Consider the following 25,714-nt stretch of genomic DNA (forward strand, 5'->3'; position numbering starts at 1 on the left):
CTGCATGTTCGTCAGATGTACGGGACCTTGTAGCATTCCAGATCCAGTGAAGATGTTCGTGTTCGTCCTCTCATATAACAAAGTCTCCTATCCTGTAATAATGTCCCTGATCCTGGCCTCTTTCTGTAATAATGTCCCCCATCCTGTGCCCCTTTCCTGTAATAATGTCTCCCATCCTGGCCCCTTCCTATATTAATGTCCTCCACCATGGCCCCTTCTTGTAATAAAGGCCCCACCCTGGGCCCCTTCCAGGTATAATGGCCTCCATTCCTGGGTCTTTTCTGCTATAATGTCTTCATCCTGGGCCCTTCCTATATTAATGTCCTCCACCATGGCCCCTTCTTGTAATAAAGGCCCCACCCTGGGCCCCTTCCAGGTATAATGGCCTCCATTCCTGGGTCTTTTCTGCTATAATGTCTTCATCCTGGGCCCTTCCAGATATAATATCCCCCATCCTGGGCCCTTTTCAGTAGTATATGTCCCCCATCCTGGTGTAATGTCCCAATTATGGACCCCTTCCAGTAATATATGTTCTCCATCCTGGTATAATTTACCCCGCCCATCCTGGGCATCTTCCAGTAATATATTTTCCCCTTCCTGGTATAATGTGCCCCATCCTGAGCCCCATCCAGTAATATATGTCACCCATCCTGATATAATGTACTACATCCTGGGACCCTTCCAGTAATATATGTCCCCATGCTGGTTTAATGCCCTCCATCCTGGGCCCCTTCAGGTAATGTATGTCCCCCATATTGGCATAATTTCCCCTACCCTGGGCTCTGTCTAGTAATATATGTCCCCCATCAAGGTATAATGTGCCCCATCCTGGGCTTCTCCCAGTAACATTGTCCCTATTCTGCAGCTCTTCTCCAACAAATGTAAAAAATAAACGATTCTTCTTACCTTTCCCCTCTCCCACAACACCTGGTGTCCTCTTCCAGTGCCAGAAGCCGGCAGCTGACTTCAGTGACAGGCAGCGCCATTGTCAGCTGTCAGCTCTGATTGGCTAGCAGCGTGTACTGCAGTGCAGGGACCTTGTGGGTCTCTGCGCCGAAATACATATTAGCTGAATGTGCATCCTCGAACGCACATCCAGATGAATTTGCTGCTGGCATTGGTAGGTCCCCCACAAGCCCTTGCCAGCAAGGATATATACAAAATGAATTGACTTTCGGGGCATACTGCTACTATTGCTGTAGATCAACAGGAGAAAATCCTACGTGCTGGGACACTGGTGGGATGATTGAAGAATGGGGAGTTTACTCCCAAAACATCACAAGGGTTGCGAGCCTCTTTTTCCTCGTTGCAGTGTCTCAGCATGTAGGGGTTCTCGTGTGGATCTACAGCAATGTCCATTTAATGTATCGAAAGTGAATTATATTTTTGTATAAATCCTTGCTTGACTATATTCTTACAGTTTATTGGATAAAAATACTTCTATTTGAAGAATACATTTGTCGGGTGTTTCAATTTATACGGGATTTTAGAGAGTGTGAGACAACTCTGACACACCGAATTGGACTTACTGCATTGGTTACTGATATTTTTTAAATGAATCTCCATGCACCGCACCAAAAATGTTTCTCCGGTTAGAGAGAAAATCGGTGGTAGTACAATGATGTTATAACGTTTTATATACTTTGTCTTACCTGCTCGTATTCAGTCATAGGGGTGTGATCCTCACATTCAGTCATGGGCGGTTGCCGGGTTCAGCTAGTGATGGCGCCGCCCATGACATTTGAATACTGCTCCTAGCAAGCGCTAGGTTTGAGGGGCGCATGCGCATTTGCACACCTCGGGCCGCTGGTCTGGCACGTATACAAAATAATTACACTGAGGCGGTGTGATTACCAGCTTCAGTGTGCACGGGCTGTGACCTGTGGCTCCCGGCCCATGCGCGGTCAATGTATCATGCAGTCACCGCTACAGTGTCACTGTGCATGCGGTGACTGCAAAATACATTGACTGCGCACGCGCCAGAAGCCACAGGTCACAGCGTGTGCGCACTGAAGCTGGTAATCACACAGCCTCAGTGTGCACTTCAGAGGCACAGTGGAAAGCTCAGAAGGGAAGAAGCGCCATATTCGAGTTCAGATTTCTCTGGAATAGTTTGGGGGTGTCATGTCACTTGGCAGAGCCCCAGAATATTTTTACTATTTTTTTTAAGCTGGTTTTTTTTTTACTTTTTTACTTAGTCTCTATTGGACTTTAAACTCTATGGGACTTTAACTTTTATTAGTCTGATCGCTGGTGTAATGGATTGCAATGCACCAACACTGCCATGCATTATACTTGTCAGTGCTGCTCTGATAGAAGCCTCTTAGAGCATGCTCTGAGCAAGGTCTAACAGGCTTGCCGTAGCCGGATGACCTATATGTCTTCATGATGACCTTGGGTTGCCAAAGCAACGATTGAGCCCTCGCAATGATGTCTTGGGGCATCATTCTGAATTGGGAGAGAGCCCTCTCCCTCTCTCTGCCTTCATAATGCTGCAATCGATATCAATTGCTGCATTTAGGGGGTTAATTAGCAGAGTCAGTGCAGGCACCACTAATGGCACTGACATCCGAGGCTTGGCTTTCGCTTAAGCCGAGCTCTAGGCGGCGATTATGCGGGCACTTGTTCCTGTGCCCACATGATTGCCATGATGTAAATTTACGTCATTTTGCGAGAACTCCTTCTTTCTTCCTGACCATGAAGAAGAAAAAAGCATCTGGCAATTTGAGCCAAATTGGGTAGAGTTTCAAACAGTGTGTACATCTCTGTTGTAAGCAATCCTAAATCCCCCTAATATTTAGGCACAAACCTGGCCATCCATTTATTCTAACTTAGATATGTGAAACGTATTTTATTTTTTTTCACTCTATTACTAAAGTGTAAAAAAAAATCACCTGTTCGCAAACACCTGACATTGCTGGCAGTGGGTTTGTCAAAGTACTGTAGCTACAATCCATATTTGGGACACTGCGTAGTATATTTTAAGGATAATATTCATTGGGTAGTTTGAATATAGTTTGAGTGAGGTTTGACCCCTTCTTTTTTTTTACACAAAAATAGATATACATTTATATATTTGCCCAGTTGATTTGAATGTGCGCCATAGCCGCTTTATTCTCCTCATTTGTGGACCACCACTCATCACTCATCAAAATACTAAAAGGCCATCAACTGTACTGATCCTCCAGTTTAAGAAATCATTTGACATTTTATAGTAATATTTGTGAAGTTTTTATGTTCCAGGTGCTGAAACCTTCACTGATTGTTTAAACAAAGATGAGGAAACAGTTGACCGCTGCGCACCATCAGAAGTATCAGATGTGTGTATTTTTTCTCAGTTCTTAGAGATGGATTAATATAAAACTTACTGTAAGACTTTATTTACACATCAGTATTTTTTCATCAGTATTTCATCAGTGTTAATATACCAAAGCCATGAGTGTCTCCAAAACACAGAACACGTGTCAATCTTTCAATTATAGTTTTTCGACTCCTGGTTTTGGTATACAAACACTGATGCAAAATACTGTCCAAATACTGATGTGTGCAAAAGCCCTAAGACAATGCATGATCAGCTTTCTGTGGAGAGTGGAGCAGAGTCAAACACAGCAAGTGGGGCACAACATTCAACTTCGCACTTCTGCAACTTCATTTCGGAGACTGGTTGGGTCTTAGAATTCGAACCCTAACCGAGTCCTCACATGTCAATATAACGTGTCAAATGTTTTACTAGAAATCCCCTTTAATTGACTTGTACAGTTTACACATTTTTTTCTCCTCTTCATTTTCTATTCTAAACAATTTAATTTCAGAAGCTTCTGTATTCATTTTCACTTCTGAGGTCATGAGATTTGAGCGTTTGGCTGATAATGGCCGGTTACCAAAGTTTTAACCTAATTTATCTATGTTACTACACAAATCTTAGGCAAAAATTACTTTTCCAGACACAAGAAACACCTCTAACTCTTTCCAGAAGGATATGCGATGACAGCTAATTATCCTCCAATTTGTCTAAGGGCTAATCACAGAAGATATCTGGCAGGTAGGACAGCTTTGGGACCACCATAATTCCCTTTGTGTTGTCAAATAACAAATCATTATTCTAGCTCAAGATATAAGCCAGTTATTCCTAATGCAAAAATCCATTTAAAAAGCCTCTACACGCATACTACTCAAACAGCTCTCATTTTAAAATATAAAAGTATGTTAACATTAAAATTTGTTATAAATATATAAAAAGGTTTAGATTTAAAAAGGTTTTCCAGGAATATTTTTTTGCCAATAGGCTTGCCGTGTACAAATTACTAACTAAGCTTTTCTCACCCACCGCTGCTCTAGTGTCGCCTCTCTACTACTGCCATTGGTCTTTTTTGACAGCTTTCAGCAGTGACATCATGACTACAGTGTGTGATCTCTGTAGCCAATCACATTGCTCACTAGTCTCGTGCTCACTAGTCTCGTGCTCACTATGTTGGAATTTCTGCTAAGCTCAGTGACTGGATGCAGTGGTCATATGCTGTTGTGATGTCGTCATTGCAACCTGTAAAAAAAAACAAAAACAAAAAAAATCGAGAGCACCAGGGGAGAGGTATCACCAGAGCAGCAGTGGGTGAAAAAGGCTTAATTTGCTAATTTTTTAATTGGGAAAGACTATGGTTATAAGAAACCATTCCTGGGAAACCACTGAAACGCCAATATTGATAATTATTTGTAATAAAGCAGTAACAAATTTTCTGTCACCTCATGTAATCTCATACAGACTTGATGATTTTGAGGTCAAGGTTCTTTGGTGGTCATTTCGTCACTTCCAGGACTCCTTGTTCTTCTTTACACTCAGGATAGTTCTGAATGACATTGGCTGTATGTTTGTGGTCATTGTACTTCTGCAGAATAAACTTGAAAGTCACTCAGATGCTTCCTTGATGGTATTGCATGATGGATATATATCTGCCTGAGTTTCTCAGCATTGAGGGCACCATTAATTTTGACCAAATTTCAAAATCTATTTGCTAAAATGCAGCCTAAGCTTGCAAGGAGCCTCTCCCATACTTCACTGCTGCCTGCAGACACTCACTATTGTACCGTTCTCCATCTCATTGGAGAACAAACTCCCTAATGCAACAGCCAAATACACCACATTTTGACTCGTTAGTTCAAAGCACAGTTCCTATGCAATTCTTACAAAAAGAACACTTCTGGCCATACTACGTCGAACAGTAGATGGGTGTAGCTTTGTCCCACTGGTTGCTTCTAGTTCGGATTTGATGGCATAGTTGGATATCTTCTGATTTTGAAGGTAAGTAAACATGATGTGTCTTTGATCTGCTGCACTAAGTTTCCTAGGCTGACCACTGCCACTACGATCCTCAACGTTGCTCATTTCTTTTTGAAAGTTATGCTCAGAAATACTGTACATGCAGATACTTATCCATCATGCAATACCATCAGTGAAGCAACTGATTGGCTCTAAATTTTTGCAGCAGAGCAACAACCTCAAACATCCAGTTAATGTCATTAAAAACTATTTTTGGCTTAAAGAAGAACAAAAATTCCTGGATGTGACAATATGGCCACCAAAGAACCCTGACCTCAATATCATCAAGCTTTTGTGGGATTATATGAGGAGCTGAAAAATTTATGTAGTTAGTTCTCCAAAATGTCTGGAACAACTTCCTACCGATTTTCTTCAGAAATACCGCACAAGTGTACCTAGAAGAATTGATTCTGTTCTGAAGCAAAGGCAAATGGAGGTCACACCAAACATTGATTTGATTTAGATTTCTCTTTTGTTCATTCACTTTGCACAGATAAAAAACTATTAACACTTCTATTTTTGAAAGAATTCCTACTTTGCAGCATTTTTTCAACATCTGCCTAAAACATTTGCACATTATGGTATAATTGGTATCGCTGTAAACATACTGACCGAAAAAATAAATATACCATTTCAGTGAAAGGTGTACATTTAAAACACAAAAATTATATCCTAATTGCTGTGTGTTTTCCATTTCCTGTGCCACAAGAAAAGTTAATAAAAGTTAATTAGTAAGTTTATGCTTTCTAAAATGGTGCCATTGAAAAATGCAACTAATCCTGTAAAAAACATGCCAAATACTGACTGCTAATGGGGAGGCGAAATAAGAAAAAAAAGTTTTACTCTGCTCTGCAGCCACCGTTATATTGTGTAAGTAGTTCAACATTAAATATTTTGTGAGAAGTCCTCTATAAATGGCATATTTAAAGTTTTCAATCCGCAACATACACAGCGTACTAATTGCTGGAAAGAGCCAGTGGGATCAAAATAGTCACTACTAGAGATGAGCGAACCCGAACTTCAAAGTCAGGCATTCCTACAAGACAGTTAGTGTCCAGTGCTAAACACCAAACACAGACTTTCCCGGGAAGTCCATTGGAATGTTTGGAGTTCCGGGGGAAGTTCATTGCACAGAGAGAGAGAGGTCCCCATGCTTTACAATGTCATTCAGGGTTCTGGTTCAAGTTCGAGTACTGTTATGGTACCCGAACCGAATTTTGGAATAAAGTTCGGGTGGGGTACCAAAACCTGAACTTCCACGGGTCCGCTCATCCCTACACTACACTTTTAGATGAATTCCCTGATTTTTGGTGGGATTTCTGCTTTTGTGGCACTTTAGAGCCACTCCAAATGGTATCCGCAAACTATTCCAGGTAACTCTGAGCTCCAAAAGCCAAATGGCACTCCATCTCTTCTAAGCCTTGCTATGTACCCAAACAGTCAGGTGTGACGGCATGTAGGGTATTGCCGCACTTGGGAAAAAAGCAATTAGATATGGGGGTCATTATCAATGGTAAAGTTAAAACATTTTAATCTAAATCTACTTATCATTGTGACAAGAAATTTAATTTTTCATTTTCACACAGCCCAATGGTAAAGAAATTGGTGAAATACTTGTGGGATAAAAATGTTCACTATACCCCTACATGAAGTTTATGAAAATTTGGGGCTAATTCAACATTTTATTTGAACATATGGAATTTTTTGTTTATATGATCCAGCATTATAATGTTCGGTGAAGCACCTATAGGTTCAAAATGCTCACCACACCCCTAAATTATTTTTTTAAAGAGTGTCATTTTGAGTTTTTTCTGCTGTACTGGCACCCCATGGGCTCTGCAAGTGGTGCCTGCAACCTATCCCAGACAAATTTGTGCTCCAAAAGCCAAATTGCATATCTCCCCTTCTGAGTCATGCCATATGTCCAAACAGTAGTTTTGGAACACATATGGATATTGCAATATTTAGGAAAAAAAATTTAAGAAATTTTGTCGCCCATTTTTTCTTTTATTACCCTTTGTGAAAATGAAAAAATTGGGGGCTAAAGTATCATTTTAGTGGACAAAAACATAAGTTTTTATTTTCGATTCTTAATTGTTATAAACTTTTGAGAAGCACCTGTGGAGCTAAAAAGGACACTAAACCACTAGATAAATCCCTTGAGAGTGCATTTTCCAAACTAAAGCTACTTGGGGATGGTTTCTACTGTTTCAGCTCCTTGGGAGCCCTCTAAATGCGACACTTCGACCATAATTAATTCCAACCAAAATTGAGTTCCAAATGTTAAATAGTGCTCCTTCCCTTTGGAGGTGTATGCTTAAAAAGTAGTTTCCAACCATGTGTGGGGTGTCATTGTTCATTTTATCCCCCTTGTAAAAAGGAGAAAAATTTGGGTCTGAAACAATATTTTTTATAAAAAACATAATTTTTAATTTTCATGTCCCAATGTTACCTGTGGGTTCAAAAAAGTCACTATAAATCTAGATGTCCTTTAGAGTGTAATTTCAAAAACTTGGTTCACTTATGGGTGGGTTTCTGCTGTTCTGGCATTTTGCAGACTAGGCAATATAGTATTCACACTATTTCTAGCCAAAATTGAGCTCCAAAAGTCAAATAGTGCACCTCCCCTCCTGTGCCATGGGTTGTTCCCAAACAGCAGATTGGATCCAAATCTGTGGTATTGTTGCATTCAGAATAAATTAATTCATAATTAGTTAAAATTACAATTTTGAGGTTAAAGCAACATTTTAATTGAAAAAGTGTCATTTAAAATGTTTTCATTCAACTTTGCATTAATTCCCGAAGAGTTAACAAACTTCCTGACTGCGATTTTGAATACACTGAAGGGTGAAATCTTTAAAATGTTATAACTTTGGGGGATTTTCTGACATATATGCCCCTCAAAATCACTTCATAATTAAATAGGTCGGTAAAAAAATTGTTTTTATATATTTTGTTGCAAAAATGAAATTTGCTGCTAAACTTTTAACACTTCTAATAGCCTAACAAAATAAAAGGGAATTTAAAAATGATGGTGATGTCAATTAGACTTATAGGAAATGTTATTTAATAACTATTTTGTGTGGTATGACAATCTGTTATAAGGGCATAAAAACTCAAAGTTTGAAGTTCACAAATTTTTCAAAATTTTCGATATTTTCATAAATGTAAATTGTATTGACCTAAATGTACCACTATCAAGAATATAATGTTAAAAAAAACATTCTCAGAATGATTGGGATATGTAGAAGCAGTCCAATAGTTTAAGAGAATTAATCCATAAGGACCTAAACCACTAAAACAAATGGGTCAAACAGGAAATGAAGGTGGTAATACCCAATTGGACAATGTGGCCTCCGGACTAAGAAATGGAAAAGGTTGTATCTCTGATATAGAAAGTGATAATAAACAATAAACCATGATGAGTTTCCAGCGTTGAACTCGCAGTTATACCATTTTTGTAGGAATTATTGAATAACTCTTTTTTATCACTAAGCCTCAAGTATATAATATTGTCTTACATGTTCAAAGTAATAATCCACTAGACATCTCGGAGGAAGGTACTGTAACTGTTTAGAAGAGATGCACCATAGGGCAGTCAGGATGTGATATGACGTTCTACAGACAGTCTTCTTTTCCTGGGTATGGAGGGAGTTAAATCCAGTAGGTGAAAATGATGCCTCCTCGCTCTGGCTGTTCCCTGCACTCCTAATAAAAGCAGCTGTGTGAAAAAGACGTATAGATCCAATACATCTAGCAAGCACCTTAGCCACATTCAGCCCGAGGAGAAGCATAGCTCTTAAAAAGAAAGCAGTTAAGAGTTTAAATAGTTGAGTCTTGCAGCCGACAGAAGCCATTCAATAGATAAGTGAAGACCATATGAACAACATTCAATATATATGCAGCTGCCCTTTTTACCGGAATACACAACAAGTTACATAAATGTCAAGGAATTGATAGGTTGGGATCATCTGCCGCATGTGCTGTTTGGATAAATGGAGCAGCAAGATAAAGCGGGATTAGAAATAACTATTTCTTCACGGTGGAAAGACACATTGTGATGGCAAATATTAACAATCCCGAGGCGCAGGCTTAAGTAGAAAAATATCGATCCTAATGTTTATTTGGATTGAAAAATACTAAAATTGCAGGGGCCTATGCTTAGAATTCAACATCTTTAGAAAAAATACATTTTTTAAATTGTGTAGATATAAAACCCAGAGAAGGATGAAAGAGAGATAACTCTAGACTTGAGTTTTCCATAGACATTCTATTTCTGTTGGCAGAGCCCATTCATTTCAGCTGACAATGTTACAACTTTGAGGGCTTCCAGAAAAATCATAGTCCCAAGGTGTTAAAGTTGTTGAGTCTTGACTGAACGATTGTTACAAATTGTCCCATGGGGCAAATTTTTTGTTGGCGAATATTTAGTTGTGGTCGCCTTTCCTGCCATGACTTAATAACATAAATCACAGAAGATCCATTTCACCCTCGCCAAATGACTGACAGCCATCCCAGCATCTTGCAGTGTTAATAGCTTTTCTGGCATTTAAAAAATCTGACTTGCGTTTTGGGACTAAACTTGTCATGTTGATAAACTGATCAATATTCTAAAAATCTTTACTGCGCTCATCAATACATCTACAAGCAGGCACTGCACCTAAGGCTCATCTCGTATAAGCCTATAATATACATCCCCTAACAATACCGCCTGCTATAACATGATAAATCAGCTTATATCCCTTAATAAGCATTCGATTTATCCCCATGTTAATGCCTTGGCATAACCAAAATCTAGTGGTGGCTGCACCAACGGTGGTAAATGACATGATATATAGCAACTGTTTTAATATTATAGTAATAGTGGCAAAGTGTCTGAAATTTTGGGAATTAAAAGATTACAAATTTCTCAACAAAGTGCAATTTCTATTACATTTATTATTAATACATACAGTAAATTTCTGGATAAAATGTGGCTGCTGATTGGTGCTTGCAGTCGCTGTCACAGAGTGGATTGCCAGCGCCCGGAGGAAGGCAAGCATTATGTGCTCCTCAACTGATTGATTGTTAGAGATAAAATTTAAAAAATAAAGTTACACAATTATTATTGCAGAATGATCTGGATAAGATGACTGAATGGGCAAACACTTGGCTGATGAAGTTTAATGTAGATAAATGAAGTGTAATGCACCTAGGAGTAATCCTATTGCTGCATACACATTAGATGGGAGAATACTCGGGATTACAGAACAGGCGAAGGACTTGGGTATTCTGGTTACAAGTAAGCTGAGCAGCAGTACTCAATGTCAAGCAGCAGCCGCAAAAGCAAATACGTTTTTTAGGATGTATAAAAAGAGAAGTAAAATCCCGCAATCCCAATGTACTGTTACCCCTTTATAAATCACTGGTGAGGCCACATCTGGAACATGGGATCCAGTTTTGGGTTCCACATGCTAAAAAGGATATTCAGAAGTTAGAGTCAGTTCAAAGGCGGGCAACTAGATTATTACAAGGGATGGAGGCCTCTCATATGATGAGAGGTTGAAAAAGTTGAGTCTGTTTAGCTTAGAAAAAGGACTCCTCAGAGGAGATCTCATTTACATGTATAAATATATGTGTGGTCATATATGTGTGGTCAGTACAAAGGACTAGCACATGACTTATTCCTTCCAAAGACCATACTAAGGACCAGGATGCACTCATTAAGGGTGGAAGAAAGGCGATTCCGCCACCTAAACAGGAAAGGGCTCTTTACAGTTAGAGCAGTCAGACTGTGGAATTCCCTACCACAAGAGGTAGTGATGGCCGACACTATAACAGCTTTCAAAAAAGGGATGGACGATTTCCTCGATACACATAACATTGTGGGCTACAGTTAAATTTTACAAAATATTACACCTATAGTAGTACATTTAATACGATAATACATAATTAGTATCATAATTAGGTTTGATCCAGGGTTCTAGGACTGATCGCTTTTTCTTGGGGTCAAGAAAGAATTTTTCCCCGTGATGCAAATTGGCTGAATGTGTCCTGGGGTTTTTGCCTTGTTCTAGAGCAACAGATTCAGGCATAGGGATTTTAGTAATACCATTACTAGAATCACAAGAATAATACAAAATATAAAACTAATTAAATTATAAATGGGTTCATTTTTAATTGTAATATTGCAGCAATAATAAAAATGGTAATACTACATTTGTGAGGCTTAGTCCCAGTAAGTTATTGTAGTGATAGTGTAGGGAGTAAGGTTGAACTGGATGGACCAAGGTCTTTATTCAACCTACATTACTATGTTACATTGTTACATTTTTTTACGTCTTTTTACATTTTTGTGTTTTTTAATGTAACTGTTTTATTACCCTCACTCTAAGCCTAGCCATACTGCTAGCATTCTCAGTAACCTAGTCCTCACCTTAACTCTAGTACTAGCCTTAGCCCTAGTCCTATCCCTAACCCTCCTTTTACGCTAATTTGAACATTTTGAGATTTGATTTGCAGTTCGAAAAGAAAACCTTTTTTTGCACAATATCTTACACTGCTGAAGCTTCAGAGAGCGGGCTAATGTAATTTTGCATTGTCACATGGGTCTGCCCTATCGCTATGACTTCTAGTGGACTATCACACCTTGTACAGTGGTGGTCAGTATCTGGCTCATCGCAGATTATTGAGTTCAAGTAGAGCACAATTTGAACGGCACAGTCATTTTCTCACTTCCTATCTCCAGAGTCACTAGTTAAATCTCTCCTGTAGAGTGTACGCTCCTATGGTCAGCGGGGTCCTCATTAATTTTTTATCTCCTATAGCGTGTAAGCTCTTATGGTCATTGGTTTTCTCTCACTCTTTCTCTCTCTCCTGTAGAGTGTAAGCTCTTATGGTCATCGGTGTTCTCTTTCTCTCTCTCTTCTGTAGAGCATAAGCTCTTATGGTCATCGGTGTTGTCTCTCTCTTTCTCTCTCTGGCCTGAGAAAGTGTAAGCTCTTATGGTCATCGGTGTTGTCTCTCTCTTTCTCTCTCTGTCCTGTAGAGTGTAAGCTCTTATGGTCATCGGTGTTGTCTCTCTTTCTCTCTTTCTTCTGTAGAGTGTAAGTTCTTATGGTGCTCTCTCTCTCTTTTTCTCTCTCTCTGTCCTGTAGAGTGTAAGCTCTTATGGTCATCGGTGTTGTCTCTCTTTCTTCTGTAGAGTGTAAGTTCTTATGGTGCTCTCTCTCTCTTTTTCTCTCTCTCTGTCCTGTAGAGTGTAAGCTCTTATGGTCATCGGTGTTGTCTCTCTTTCTCTCTTTCTTCTGTAGAGTGTAAGTTCTTATGGTCATTGGTGCTCTCTCTCTCTTTTTCTCTCTCTCGTAGAGTGTAAGCTCTTATGGTCATCGGTGCTGTCTTTCTCTTTCTCTCTCTGCTCTGTAGAGTGTAAGCTCTTATGGTAAGCAGGGTTCTCTCTCTTCTCTCCCCCATATTTATTTTCAGAGCAATTACAAGCTTTCCATCTGTTTTTCTAGTATAAAAAAATTCTAGAGGTTTTTCAAAGCTTCTCCTATCAACTGATCAGTGAAAAATGATTCACTTGAATGGATGAATTTTAATCTTGCAGACAATGGGTTTGAAAACAAAATGGCCGTATTATCCTATACATTGATTATAATGGGTACATGTTCTTTCTGTGTAAAGCTCAAATTCACACTACATTTGGGAGGACATTACCATGAAGTTTCCATTCCCCTTTTTAAAAATGTATTTTCCTGCACAGTCTGACATTTTCATCACTGATTAGACAGGGTCGTGGTGTATAGGGACCACGGCACAACGTAGAGCTCTAAAAAATATTTTTTACATGAACGAGAGAATTTTTTTTTACAACACTTTCTATCACTCTTAATGGATATCTGACTCCATATCTCCAGCATAAAGATACAATACAGGCTAAAACATGTGGAACTGGGGAAGCAATTGGTGCACTATATAGAAATTGTAAATCTGTAACAGGAATCAATTTTTTTTTACAAATCATAACAATTAGAACGGATATTAGCTGTTACGCTACAAAAATAACAGAACTGTAAGCTTAATTTTTCCTTATAATGACCCTGTTAGATTTTTATTGACTATAGTACATACTAATGATCCTTACATTGGGAAGTCTCATCTGGGAATGTAGTGTCCTACACTTCTATAATATAATTAATGCCATTCCTCTGGATAACAAGGTATTTCCATACATAATCTGTGCCCCAAGCTAATTCTATATTTATTTCCATTATATAAACTGCTATCTCATTATCCCAGCCATGTGTCTGTTATCTATGTTCTGATTTATTCTTTCGGCGGCTTTGCTCCATCCAATGTAATGTAATTGACACAATACAGAATTGAATTGGCATAATAGAGAATTTGTGCAGCAGTTTCACACTTTTATTTAAAATCTTTACTATGTTTTAACCTCTTCCCAAGTTTCCTAATGATTCATTATGCTTCATGAAGCATGGGGACAACAAGCATATCTGTATAACAAATGTTACAGACTTCAATTTATGAATGAGAATAGTAGGGTTTTTCACTATAGTAAGTGGCAGCACATTGCTATGATATCCCATGATTTAAAAAGGTTTCATAGTATCATAGGTAGACTTAAGTCCATCAAATTCAACCTATGACCTAACAAGATAGCTCCAAAGTAGGGGAAAATTTCTTCCCGACTCCACATACGGCAATCACACTAGTTCCCTGGATCAACGCCACATCATAGAATTTAGTTCCCATAACCTGTAATATTATATTTTTCAGGAAAGGCATCTTGGCCTCCTTGAACTTCTGTAGTGAATACACCATTACAGCATCATGTGGCAGATACTTCCGTAGTCTCACTGCTCTTACAGGTTGACAGAAAGGTTGTTCCCTTTCAGTAAAAGGTTATAATAATAAAAAAAAGAACGCGCTGTACTCACCTTCCCTCTATCCACCGGTGAAACTCCACCACTGCTCTCAGTGTCTGGCACTGGTTGCAGCGTTGACTTTACGTCAACAGCGTGGCAGCCAATCAGTGATCTCATCTCAACTGCTCTACCAGTGTAAACAGAATGGCGCCATCAGAGCCACTGAGCGCACTGATTGACTGCAGTGCTGTTCACATTATGTCAGCTCCACAGCCAATGCTAGACATCAGGAGCTGCGGTAGACACTCGCTGGTGGAGCCAGGGAAGGTGAGTCCAATGTGGTTTCTTTCTTTATAAAAACCTTCAGCTAGGGATCTTTATTTACTAAAAGGGAACAACCACTTTAAGACCCATTTAGAAAATCCAATTATTGGGGATTTTTTTCATATGTCGGTCTGACTAGATTTGCTGGCAATCATCAATAAATGAGCAACATGCTCGTTTACCTGGTATGTTGATTCTTAAGCTTGCCAATATCATATTCTAGGCACACAGAATTATCGTATCAATGATAGTTACGTGCACTTAGAATTGTAGTCGGACTGTCTAAACAGGATATTAAATGACCACTGATCACCTAGTTGATTGTTAGATGTTTGGCTGCGATCATACCAGGAATCTCACTGTGGCTCTTACCTTACACAATGGTACTTCTAACCACTAGGTCCCATTCACTTAGAAAGGGCTGTGATGCTGTTCATTGTAAGTGGGTGGCAGGCGTATCATTGTGCAAAGAATTGGATTGGTGAAGGGCACAGAGTCAGACCCCCAACTATCGTAATGTTATGGCATATTCTAGTGAGAAGCCATAACATTTCCAGGAGGGAAACACCAGGCTCTATCACTAGAAACTACTGCTTACTGGCTCATCTCTCTGCCTCACTCCAGTTCTCCACCTCCCCATCTTTATAGTTTTTATAAGTATCAACTGTAATGTGATCCCTCAGTGAAACAAATCTAAAAACAGAACTGTAGAAAAAGACATGGACCGCACATCCAAATATTCATACTTTGATCTAACGCCTCTCGGCAAAAATTTACAAACTGAACATGAGGTTCTTAGTTTAACATTCTGATCAGACTGTATGAAGCCCACTGCCACGTCAGGGTGAACCTCTTAGTGGGTCCCTACCCTGAACGGTGCAGTGCAGTGCAAAAACCACCATCACAGCGACAGTGCACCAACAGAGCGGACAAACTGGTAACCCACAGTAACCATACTGCGAGTCCCCGCGACTCCAGGCCACTTCGCCCCAGAGGCACAAAACCACAGAAACAATGGCTGCCACACAACACCAACACCAGGTGAACAGATGTAAAAAGCTCACCTTCCACAAGCTCTCAGAATGTGAACTGAGAGCAAAAATAGGTGGAACCCCTCTTGCTGTCTCCTAATTTAAAAACACCTGGGTCAGATTGGAGGAGTGCTGGTCCAAGTAAAACAAAAAAAATGAGGGGACACAGTAATGCATATTCCAGAACTGTAGAGGTTCACCGTGACGTGGTAGTGGCTTTCGTACAGTCTGATCAGAATGTTAAACTAAGAACCTCATATTCAGTTTGTAAATTTTTGCTGAGAGGCGTTAGATCAAAGTATGAATATTTGGATGTGCAGTCCTTGTCTTTTTCTGCAATTCTGAAATCTAAAAACAGATTTGAGAAAATTTTGAGAGTGAATAATCAGTGCATCAGACAGGTGGGAGACCAAGAGAAGAGACTGGAAAAAGAAGTGTTTTCTCCAATAAGATATATTATCTTTCCTTGGGCTTTTGAGTTATAAAAATAAAATTGAAACAGTATTTACTCTTTCATAATCACTATTAAATCTTTATAAGAGAATATAAAATATTTATTTACCTGCATTATTTATTAGGACTTCATATATCTGTTAAAGAGCATTCCTTTAAAGTTTTTTTTACTAAACATGTGTATATGTGCATGTAATGTAGTGTGAGTGTATTAATATACTCAGCTACCACCGTTCTTCTCCTCTTCTCAATGCTGTCACCGCACTTCAGACTCTCTAGGTCACACTGTGACCCAGAAGAGACTTTTACAATGTACATCTGTGGAGCATAATAACGAGGCTCCGAATGAGGCTCCATAGACTTGGGTTGAAGAAGACTTTTGGCACACGCATAAGACATAAGAGTGAACCAGAGATTCTGAAGACCACTGATGTCACTGAGAAGAGGAGCAGGAAAAAAATATTTATGGGAGGGATTCCTTAATTTGCTATAGAAGTTCACATCCACAGACACTGTTAGATCTCCTTATTAATATAAAATAGAAGAAGAAAGTGGAGAGCAACCCCCACCCCAAGCTTAATGAAATGTGGTGGGCAACCAACCAAGAGAGATAATGTGCATACATCCATTATTTCTTCTTATTACCATGGATGTGACCTTGTGGTTCTTCTTGGCCAGTCAACAGGGAAGCATTTACATGCCAGCACTCCTTTATGGCACTACTGTATCCTCTCATTTTATTGTGACCGATGTCCTAATGTAAGGGGGATGCTTTTGTAAGAGAATATTCAGATCTAGACAAAGAAATAAAGATCGACACTTCCATTTAAAGTGATTGTCTCGTGAAGACAATCGATGACCATGTGGCTCGATTAGAAGGCGGTCTTTGATTAGAGAATTTTTCAATATCATTCCTTTGGTCTCTGTTACAACAGTCTCCTCTTCAGCAGCTGAGTCATCTATATATTTATTATAAATGGATACCATGTAATACTACATTTTTTTTCTGCCTCATCTACTACAGAGGAAATATCAGCTGCACACCATTGTGAATCCAATATCTAAGAGGTTCTATAGGATGAGACAACTCTTACCATTTCATAATGCACTTATGTTTGTATCATTAAGTCATCATAAACTGATATACTCAATATAAATAAGCAATAAATGAAAAAAATATATATCAAACGTTGGGACGTCACCACGTTGCCTATGGTACAGGGTCCAGGCACCTGTGCAGAGGCAATGGACACTTACAAAAAATGTTTTTTTTTCTTATTCTTTATTTTCTTTCCTGTTTCTTTTCCGATTTTAATATTTTAAATTAAAGCATCTTTATTTCAGCGGATTGATTCTGTAAATTGTGCGTTGTGGGTGTCTAGTGATGTTTGCATTTTAAGAGACCGATTCTTTGACACGCAGAACATATTGTTCTTGGCATAAAATTCTTACATTAAATGGACCAGATAAAACGTTGTAAAATAAGATGATACATTAAAAAATGATTGCAAACAGAGCCAAGTATTTATATACGTAGATGAGAGGTGACCGAATATCTAAAGTCTGTGCCCTTCGAATTAACTATAGGCTAGAAATATCACATAATACTATGATTATTTCTTCCTTCCAGTCTACATACTGCCAATGGCGAGTGTACTGGATGGGGCCAACCTGAAGATCATAGTTGCACTCTCAGCTATTTTTAAGGTACAAAATTATTTGCACATTTTATTTGATACGCTGCAAGTTTAGCTTGTGCTGTAGATAGCAACAACTATGGAGGAAAATACTCAATACGTTTTAACATGATGAAGGGCAAGTACACAAAACGGCTGAGTGAAGATGGCGGCCTGGCTCAGTTAATTTCTCTACATTTGTTATGTTGCAAGGTTCTTAAAAAGCTCGAACATTTAGTTAGAAGGTAACAACCGCCATAGCTTAAACTAGCGAAATAGTTTTCTTTTCTTGAAGAAGAGAGCTCATTTTCATATTTTCTCCTTCCAATATTGCTAGTAAAACTATAGTTGGCCTCCTTAACGGGTATCTGTCACCAGGTTTTTGGTCTGACAGACGCATAATGTAAGGAAAGAGACCCTGATTCCAGTGATGTCTCACTTAGTGCACTGGGTGCAGCAGTTGTGTCACAATCAGAGTTCTTAGATGTAACATGAAACAGAGCTCAGAAAGCTGATGCCGCCCACACCAGGCTCTGTGTGTACATTGTATATTGACAGTGAGCTGCTTATCACAGGAGGGGGCTTGGTTGGACCAGGGCTCGTGTGTCCTGTAATTTAGGCAGTGATAATCTCCTGGTAATACAACATTCATTGTAAGTAAACAACAGCACACAGCCTGATAAGTGACACATCGCTAAAATCTGTGTCTCAGCTGCTACATTATGCTGTCCTCAGACTACATAGCAAAAACCTGCTGACAGATTCCCTTTATTAAGGACACCCAGTCTCCCCTTCACAAAGCTGCATTGATTGGGAAATTTGTTCGATCAGCCAAACCCAGCCATACACCTAAGAGGGGCACTTATGGGTACAACCAGTAATTATATTACAAGCCTCATTAAAAGGTAAAATATTGCCTTAGGCTATGTTCACACATCATGTTTTTTTCAGCGTTTTTTTATGCTTTTTTATGCAAATGTTCAGCTGTGTTTTACAGTACCAGCAAAGTCTATGAGATTCCAGAAATCTCATGCACACATCATGTTTTTTTTTGTTCAGGATTTTGTGTTTTGCATGGTTTTTTGCAGTATAGAGCATGTCACTTCTTTCAGCGTTTTTTCACCTATTAAAAGTAATGGGTGGTGCAAAAAAAACGCACCAAAAATGCAGGTGTCAGGTTTTTCAGAGTTTTTCAGCGTTTTTTGTGCCAAAACCAGAATGGTATTTTTTTTTTCACTCAACTTTATGTACATGCATAAGAGACAAACAGACAGTGAAAAAAACCGCTGAAAAAAATTCACCAAAAAACAAGCAAAAAAGCAAGAAAAATCCTGAACAATCTCCTGGCAAAAGATCAGGTTTTGCTGCAGAAAAAAAATGCTGAAAAAAAACATGATGTGTAGTGTAGCTACTGGTGGCATAATAAGGTCATTTTCTATCTTATTTTCCTAGATAGCGCTAATCTTCTGTTACCTTCAAAGCCTGTTATTAATGGGTTATTCCCCTCTTAAAAGATGGGTCTAATAGGAAAATGCAAACAAGTTACTTTTCAAGTTACTTCTTCTTAAAATGATGCGCCATTCCCTGATAATTACACTTTTACTTTTTATTGTGTATAGCTCATTGCTTAGGATACTGCCGGGGTGTTGTGGCAGCGGTTAAACATCTGCTGCACTAACAAGCTTTTCCTATCAAGCTGGTAAGCACTGCACGGAATCTGGCCAGGAGTGTGCTTTTAGCTCCAGATCCTGACCAGCTTCAGTGCTACTCCGCTCCTCCAATACTGCAGAGGCAAGATTGTATCTTATTGCAGTACTAGAGACTGCACAGTATGAGCCAGCGAGTCATCAATGCTGCTGGTCTGGCTGTCAATCAAGCTCGAGCGCTCAGTCCCCCAGCAAGCAGGAAGCTTTTAGTCATGGGAGTGGTACGGTCTAAACTTAGAGGGTGAAATAAACCCTTTAAAAGACTACACACACTCACCTAGTGATAATAGCATTTATCCAGTGTCGGACTGGGAGGCCAAGCGCCCATCAGTAACCTCAACTCCAGGGCCCCACTTTTCAGCTACTTGCAAATATGACTTTATTCTCATTCACAAAATTCTATCTTAATAAACTGGATTGATTGTTAAATATATAAGATGCTGCATTTGTCTGTACATAGTGAATCAAGTACTGCTCAGATAAGAAGGCAGTGGTGGCCCACTCCTGCACGGGGGCCCACCGGAGAATTCTCCTGTTCTCCCGTGGGCCAGTCCGAGCCTGCATTGACTTATTGATGGGCTGTTGAGCGGTAAAGGGAATCTTACCATCTACCTTCCGCTCCAAGTGTACTCCCCTTGTAATGGACAAACAAATGACCATCATGAAGAAGAAAACAAATGCAAAATACAAAACACTGAAAATAAAAGTAACATTGGCTTCCTCCACCTGTCATGTGTAAAGCTGTCCTCATCAGTGAGTGACCCTTCAAGATAATGTAGCTTTCAGCACCAGCGCAGTGGATAGCGATGAAGACCAGACTTGTTCATTAATAATGCTTAAGCAAATCCTGATACCTAGCAGCCTATTACATAAGGTCGCAGGAAGTGATTTATCAGCAAATATTACACCACATACTGATCGTTTTAGCTGCTTCCACATTTTCCTTAGTGTAGGCTGGAAATACACAGTGCAATATTGTGAGCCATAATGTGGGAGATCTGGTTACTGCTACAGACCAAGGGAGCTCACGTTTTATAGAGAAGCCTGGAGAATCGCCGGGCATCGCAAGCAAGGTCAAACATAAGTGTGCGAGCGGTCATCAGCGGACATGTGTGATCTTGTCAGGCCCCATCCGCTGGAAACACTTCTTACGCTTTAGATGACAACTTAGCATTCAGCATAGAGAAAAGTGTTCACAGCCCCAGCTCAGATGACAGTGATGTCAACGCTTTTTGTAGACAATGATGTCACCGATGCACAACATCAAAACTTACTGCTATGCAGTCACAGTCTGCCCTGGTGCTCTGCTGTAATAATGGATGGGGTGGAGAAAGAAAGGAGGGCAGAAATAAAGCAATGTATACATCATAGGGCAGTCCTATGTAAGAGAATATTGTGGCAGCAGAATAAGCTGAGTCAAATACATGTGTGCTTTGTGTGTGTGTTTATATATGTATATAAGTATACCAACACACGTGTGTATATATATATATATACATATGCATAAATGTGTATACATGTATGTGCATACATATACGTGTGTATATATGTATATGCAGTATATATCTATGTGTATACAGATATGTGTGTATAAATCTATACATAAAAGTATGCACATATATATAAATCTGTATATATACATATATATGTGTGTGTGTTTCTTCACTTCCTTTTCAAGGCTGAAGTTTTCTAACCACGCCAAGCTCAGCACTGCTGCATGTGCTGCCCGGCTCCGTTCTGCTGTACATGGACGTCCTATGTGCACAGTATGTCCATATACTACATGGACAGCGGTCACCTCTCCTGGTCTGGTCTCCTGCTCTGGTCCCCTCAGGTCCAGCCACTGTTGTACTTTGTGTTCTCCATGCTGTTATATCAGTAACATCTTTCTCTGGCAAATCTGGGGCACCTACTTTTTAGTGTCTCTGTGAAGGGTGCTGTGAACACATGCCGGTCATTTGTTGTGCAGGGTTCACACTTCCCCAGTGTGTGACATCTGAGCACATTGCAAAGGAATCATAAAAACCTTCCTGGGCGGGAAGTGTAGACATCAGACTAATGTGTGATGGATCTGCTGTAACCCAGGCATTCATCTCAGGCTCAATGAGGCGTGTGGGCTTACTATAAATACTCTTAAGATGAGGACATGCTCACACACTGTATTCCCCAACTAGGAGGAACAGTCCTGGTGATGGGGGGTTAAACACACGTGTAAATCTGCATCTGTGTTACATAAGAGAGCAGATATATGTGCTCCCATATACTATACCATATACTATATATGTGCTCCCATATACTATACCAAATACTATATATGTGCTCCCATATACTATACCATATACTATATATGTGCTCCCATATACTATACCATATACTATATATGTGCTCCCATATACTATACCATATACTATATATGTGCTCCCATATACTATACCATATACTATATATGTGCTCCCATATACTATACCATGTACTATATATGTGCTCCCATATACTATACCATATACTATATATGTGCTCCCATATACTATACCATATACTATATATGTGCTCCCATATACTATACCATATACTATATATGTGCTCCCATATACTATACCATATACTATATATGTGCTCCCATATACTATACCATGTACTATATATGTGCTCCCATATACTATACCATATACTATATATGTGCTCCCATATACTATACCATGTACTATATATGTGCTCCCATATACTATACCATGTACTATATATGTGCTCCCATATACTATACCATATACTATATATGTGCTCCCATATACTATACCATATACTATATATGTGCTCCCATATACTATACCATATACTATATATGTGCTCCCATATACTATACCATGTACTATATATGTGCTCCCATATACTATACCATATACTATATATGTGCTCCCATATACTATACCATGTACTATATATGTGCTCCCATATACTATACCATATACTATATATGTGCTCCCATATACTATACCATATACTATATATGTGCTCCCATATACTATACCATATACTATATATGTGCTCCCATATACTATACCATATACTATATATGTGCTCCCATATACTATACCATATACTATATATGTGCTCCCATATACTATACCATGTACTATATATGTGCTCCCATATACTACCATATACTATATATGTGCTCCCATATACTATACCATATACTATATATGTGCTCCCATATACTATACCATATACTATATATGTGCTCCCATATACTATACCATATACTATATATGTGCTCCCATATACTATACCAAATACTATATATGTGCTCCCATATACTATACCATATACTATATATGTGCTCCCATATACTATACCATGTACTATATATGTGCTCCCATATACTATACCATGTACTATATATGTGCTCCCATATACTATACCATATACTATATATGTGCTCCCATATACTATACCATATACTATATATGTGCTCCCATATACTATACCATATACTATATATGTGCTCCCATATACTATACCATATACTATATATGTGCTCCCATATACTATACCATATACTATATATGTGCTCCCATATACTATACCAAATACTATATATGTGCTCCCATATACTATACCATATACTATATATGTGCTCCCATATACTATACCATATACTATATATGTGCTCCCATATACTATACCATATACTATATATGTGCTCCCATATACTATACCATATACTATATATGTGCTCCCATATACTATACCATGTACTATATATGTGCTCCCATATACTATACCATATACTATATATGTGCTCCCATATACTATACCATATACTATATATGTGCTCCCATATACTATACCATATACTATATATGTGCTCCCATATACTATACCATGTACTATATATGTGCTCCCATATACTATACCATGTACTATATATGTGCTCCCATATACTATACCATATACTATATATGTGCTCCCATATACTATACCATATACTATATATGTGCTCCCATATACTATACCATATACTATATATGTGCTCCCATATACTATACCATATACTATATATGTGCTCCCATATACTATACCATATACTATATATGTGCTCCCATATACTATACCAAATACTATATATGTGCTCCCATATACTATACCATATACTATATATGTGCTCCCATATACTATACCATATACTATATATGTGCTCCCATATACTATACCATATACTATATATGTGCTCCCATATACTATACCATATACTATATATGTGCTCCCATATACTATACCATGTACTATATATGTGCTCCCATATACTATACCATATACTATATATGTGCTCCCATATACTATACCATATACTATATATGTGCTCCCATATACTATACCATATACTATATATGTGCTCCCATATACTATACCATATGCTATATATGTGCTCCCATATACTATACCATATACTATATATGTGCTCCCATATACTATACCAAATACTATATATGTGCTCCCATATACTATACCATATGCTATATATGTGCTCCCATATACTATACCATATACTATATATGTGCTCCCATATACTATACCATATACTATATATGTGCTCCCATATACTATACCATATACTATATATGTGCTCCCATATACTATACCATATACTATATATGTGCTCCCATATACTATACCATATACTATATATGTGCTCCCTACTAGGAATCAGAGTAACATTTACCCTGACAGATATTATACAGTGAGACAAGTAATTATTACATAACAACATAATAACATAAGATCCTCAACTCAGGAGAAGTCATCAGTACAATGAGGGGAAGCAATAAACCTGGCAAAGATGACCAACAGTGACCGAGACATCAGCCTGCCCATCACAGCTCACCACCTAACACCTGCATATAGGGACACACAAGTACACACACACACATATATATATATATATATATATATATATATATGTGTGTGTTCATGGACAATACAACTAGTATTGCTACTTATAGTACTAAAAGATTCTGCAGCACCTAAAGTGCCACTTCCCACCATACAACACTAACACAGACATACACACACTCTCTCACAAAACACACACACCACATCAGTAACACACACTACACCACAGAGACAAAATAGTTAAACGCACACAACACTCGCACACACAACAGTAACACATGCAACACACACACACATCAGTAACAAATACAACACTCACACACATCACATCAGTAACACACACACACAAACACACCACACCAGTAACACACACACATCAGTAACCCATACAACACTCACACACACCACATCAGTAACACACACACACATCAGTAACACACACACACACAAACACACCACACCAGTAACACACACACATCACATCAGTAACACATACAACACTCACACACACCACTTCAGTGACACACACACCACACCAGTAACACTCACACACAGACACTATAAAAAGTATGTGTTACCTTCAGGGTTGGCACTGATGAAGACCCGGACGCTTTTCCCTGTTGGCACAAGGTGTGAGGGCATTGTACAGAGGTTCCCAGAAAAAGCTGCTCTCCTAATAGCAGAGTCCCGGGGGCACGGTGCCCTACTGCTGGCTCCAGACGGCCACATGTCAGCTGCTTCACATGCCAAGCGCAAGAAGTGAAGTAGGTGAGTCACTGCTGGGCAACTTCTTACCCGCTGGCTCCCACATCTAAATGGTTAACCACCTGCACACAGAGAAGGGCCATGCCAACTATTGCAAAAACACAGCGCAGTGGCAGAGCAGGGCAATCTCCAGGATTAGCGGCACCGCAGGGAGCAGCGCTGTGTGCCCCATGTACTCAGTGCCAGCGGCGGACGGGATCTCCTAATGCAGTGAAGATCGGCAGCTACTGCTACTGCTGCTACAGCTACTGCTGGGAACATGTGACACCGGAGAATCTTCACTCCCTGATCTCCCTCCTCTCCCTGCCCAGCTACTGGCAGAGAGGAGGGGCAGCACAGCTCCAGGGACCACTGGCATCCACCGCGGGAAGCTTCAAACTGGGCACAGCTCCGTGCAGAAAACCGCAGAGAGAAAGCGCAGTGTGCACACAGGAGTGACCGACAGAGCAATGCACATCCTGATCACAGCCCTGCACCTCACTGTAGCTATGCCCGGTGCAGGGCTGAGATAAGGACATTGCTACATTGTTCTCATTACTTTTTATATGCAATAAATGTACACAGCTATAGGACAGTTCAATGCATAGAATATATACATAGCACATAAATACATATCATACATATACATAGCACACAGAGACATTACATATATATACATAGCACACATATAAATATATACACACAC

At 39.2% G+C, this 25,714-nt stretch overlaps 1 protein-coding gene across 1 annotated transcript in view; it reads right to left on the bottom strand.

Annotated features, from left to right (window-relative positions):
* Positions 1 to 25,310, bottom strand: part of NWD2 (NACHT and WD repeat domain containing 2) — a 296,706-nt gene extending 271,396 nt beyond the window's left edge. The window contains exon 1 of the mRNA XM_073646243.1: positions 24,843 to 25,310. Within this exon, the coding sequence (XP_073502344.1) occupies positions 24,843 to 24,993 (151 nt within the window). The 5' untranslated portion in view covers positions 24,994 to 25,310. The remainder of the gene's footprint in view (positions 1 to 24,842) is intronic.
* Positions 25,311 to 25,714: the final 404 nt, after the last annotated feature.

The sequence above is a fragment of the Phyllobates terribilis genome, unplaced genomic scaffold (assembly GCF_046119375.1).
Source record: "Phyllobates terribilis strain yellow unplaced genomic scaffold, ASM4611937v1 Scaffold_1__5_contigs__length_1240528914, whole genome shotgun sequence".
Taxonomy (NCBI): Eukaryota; Metazoa; Chordata; class Amphibia; order Anura; family Dendrobatidae; genus Phyllobates; species Phyllobates terribilis.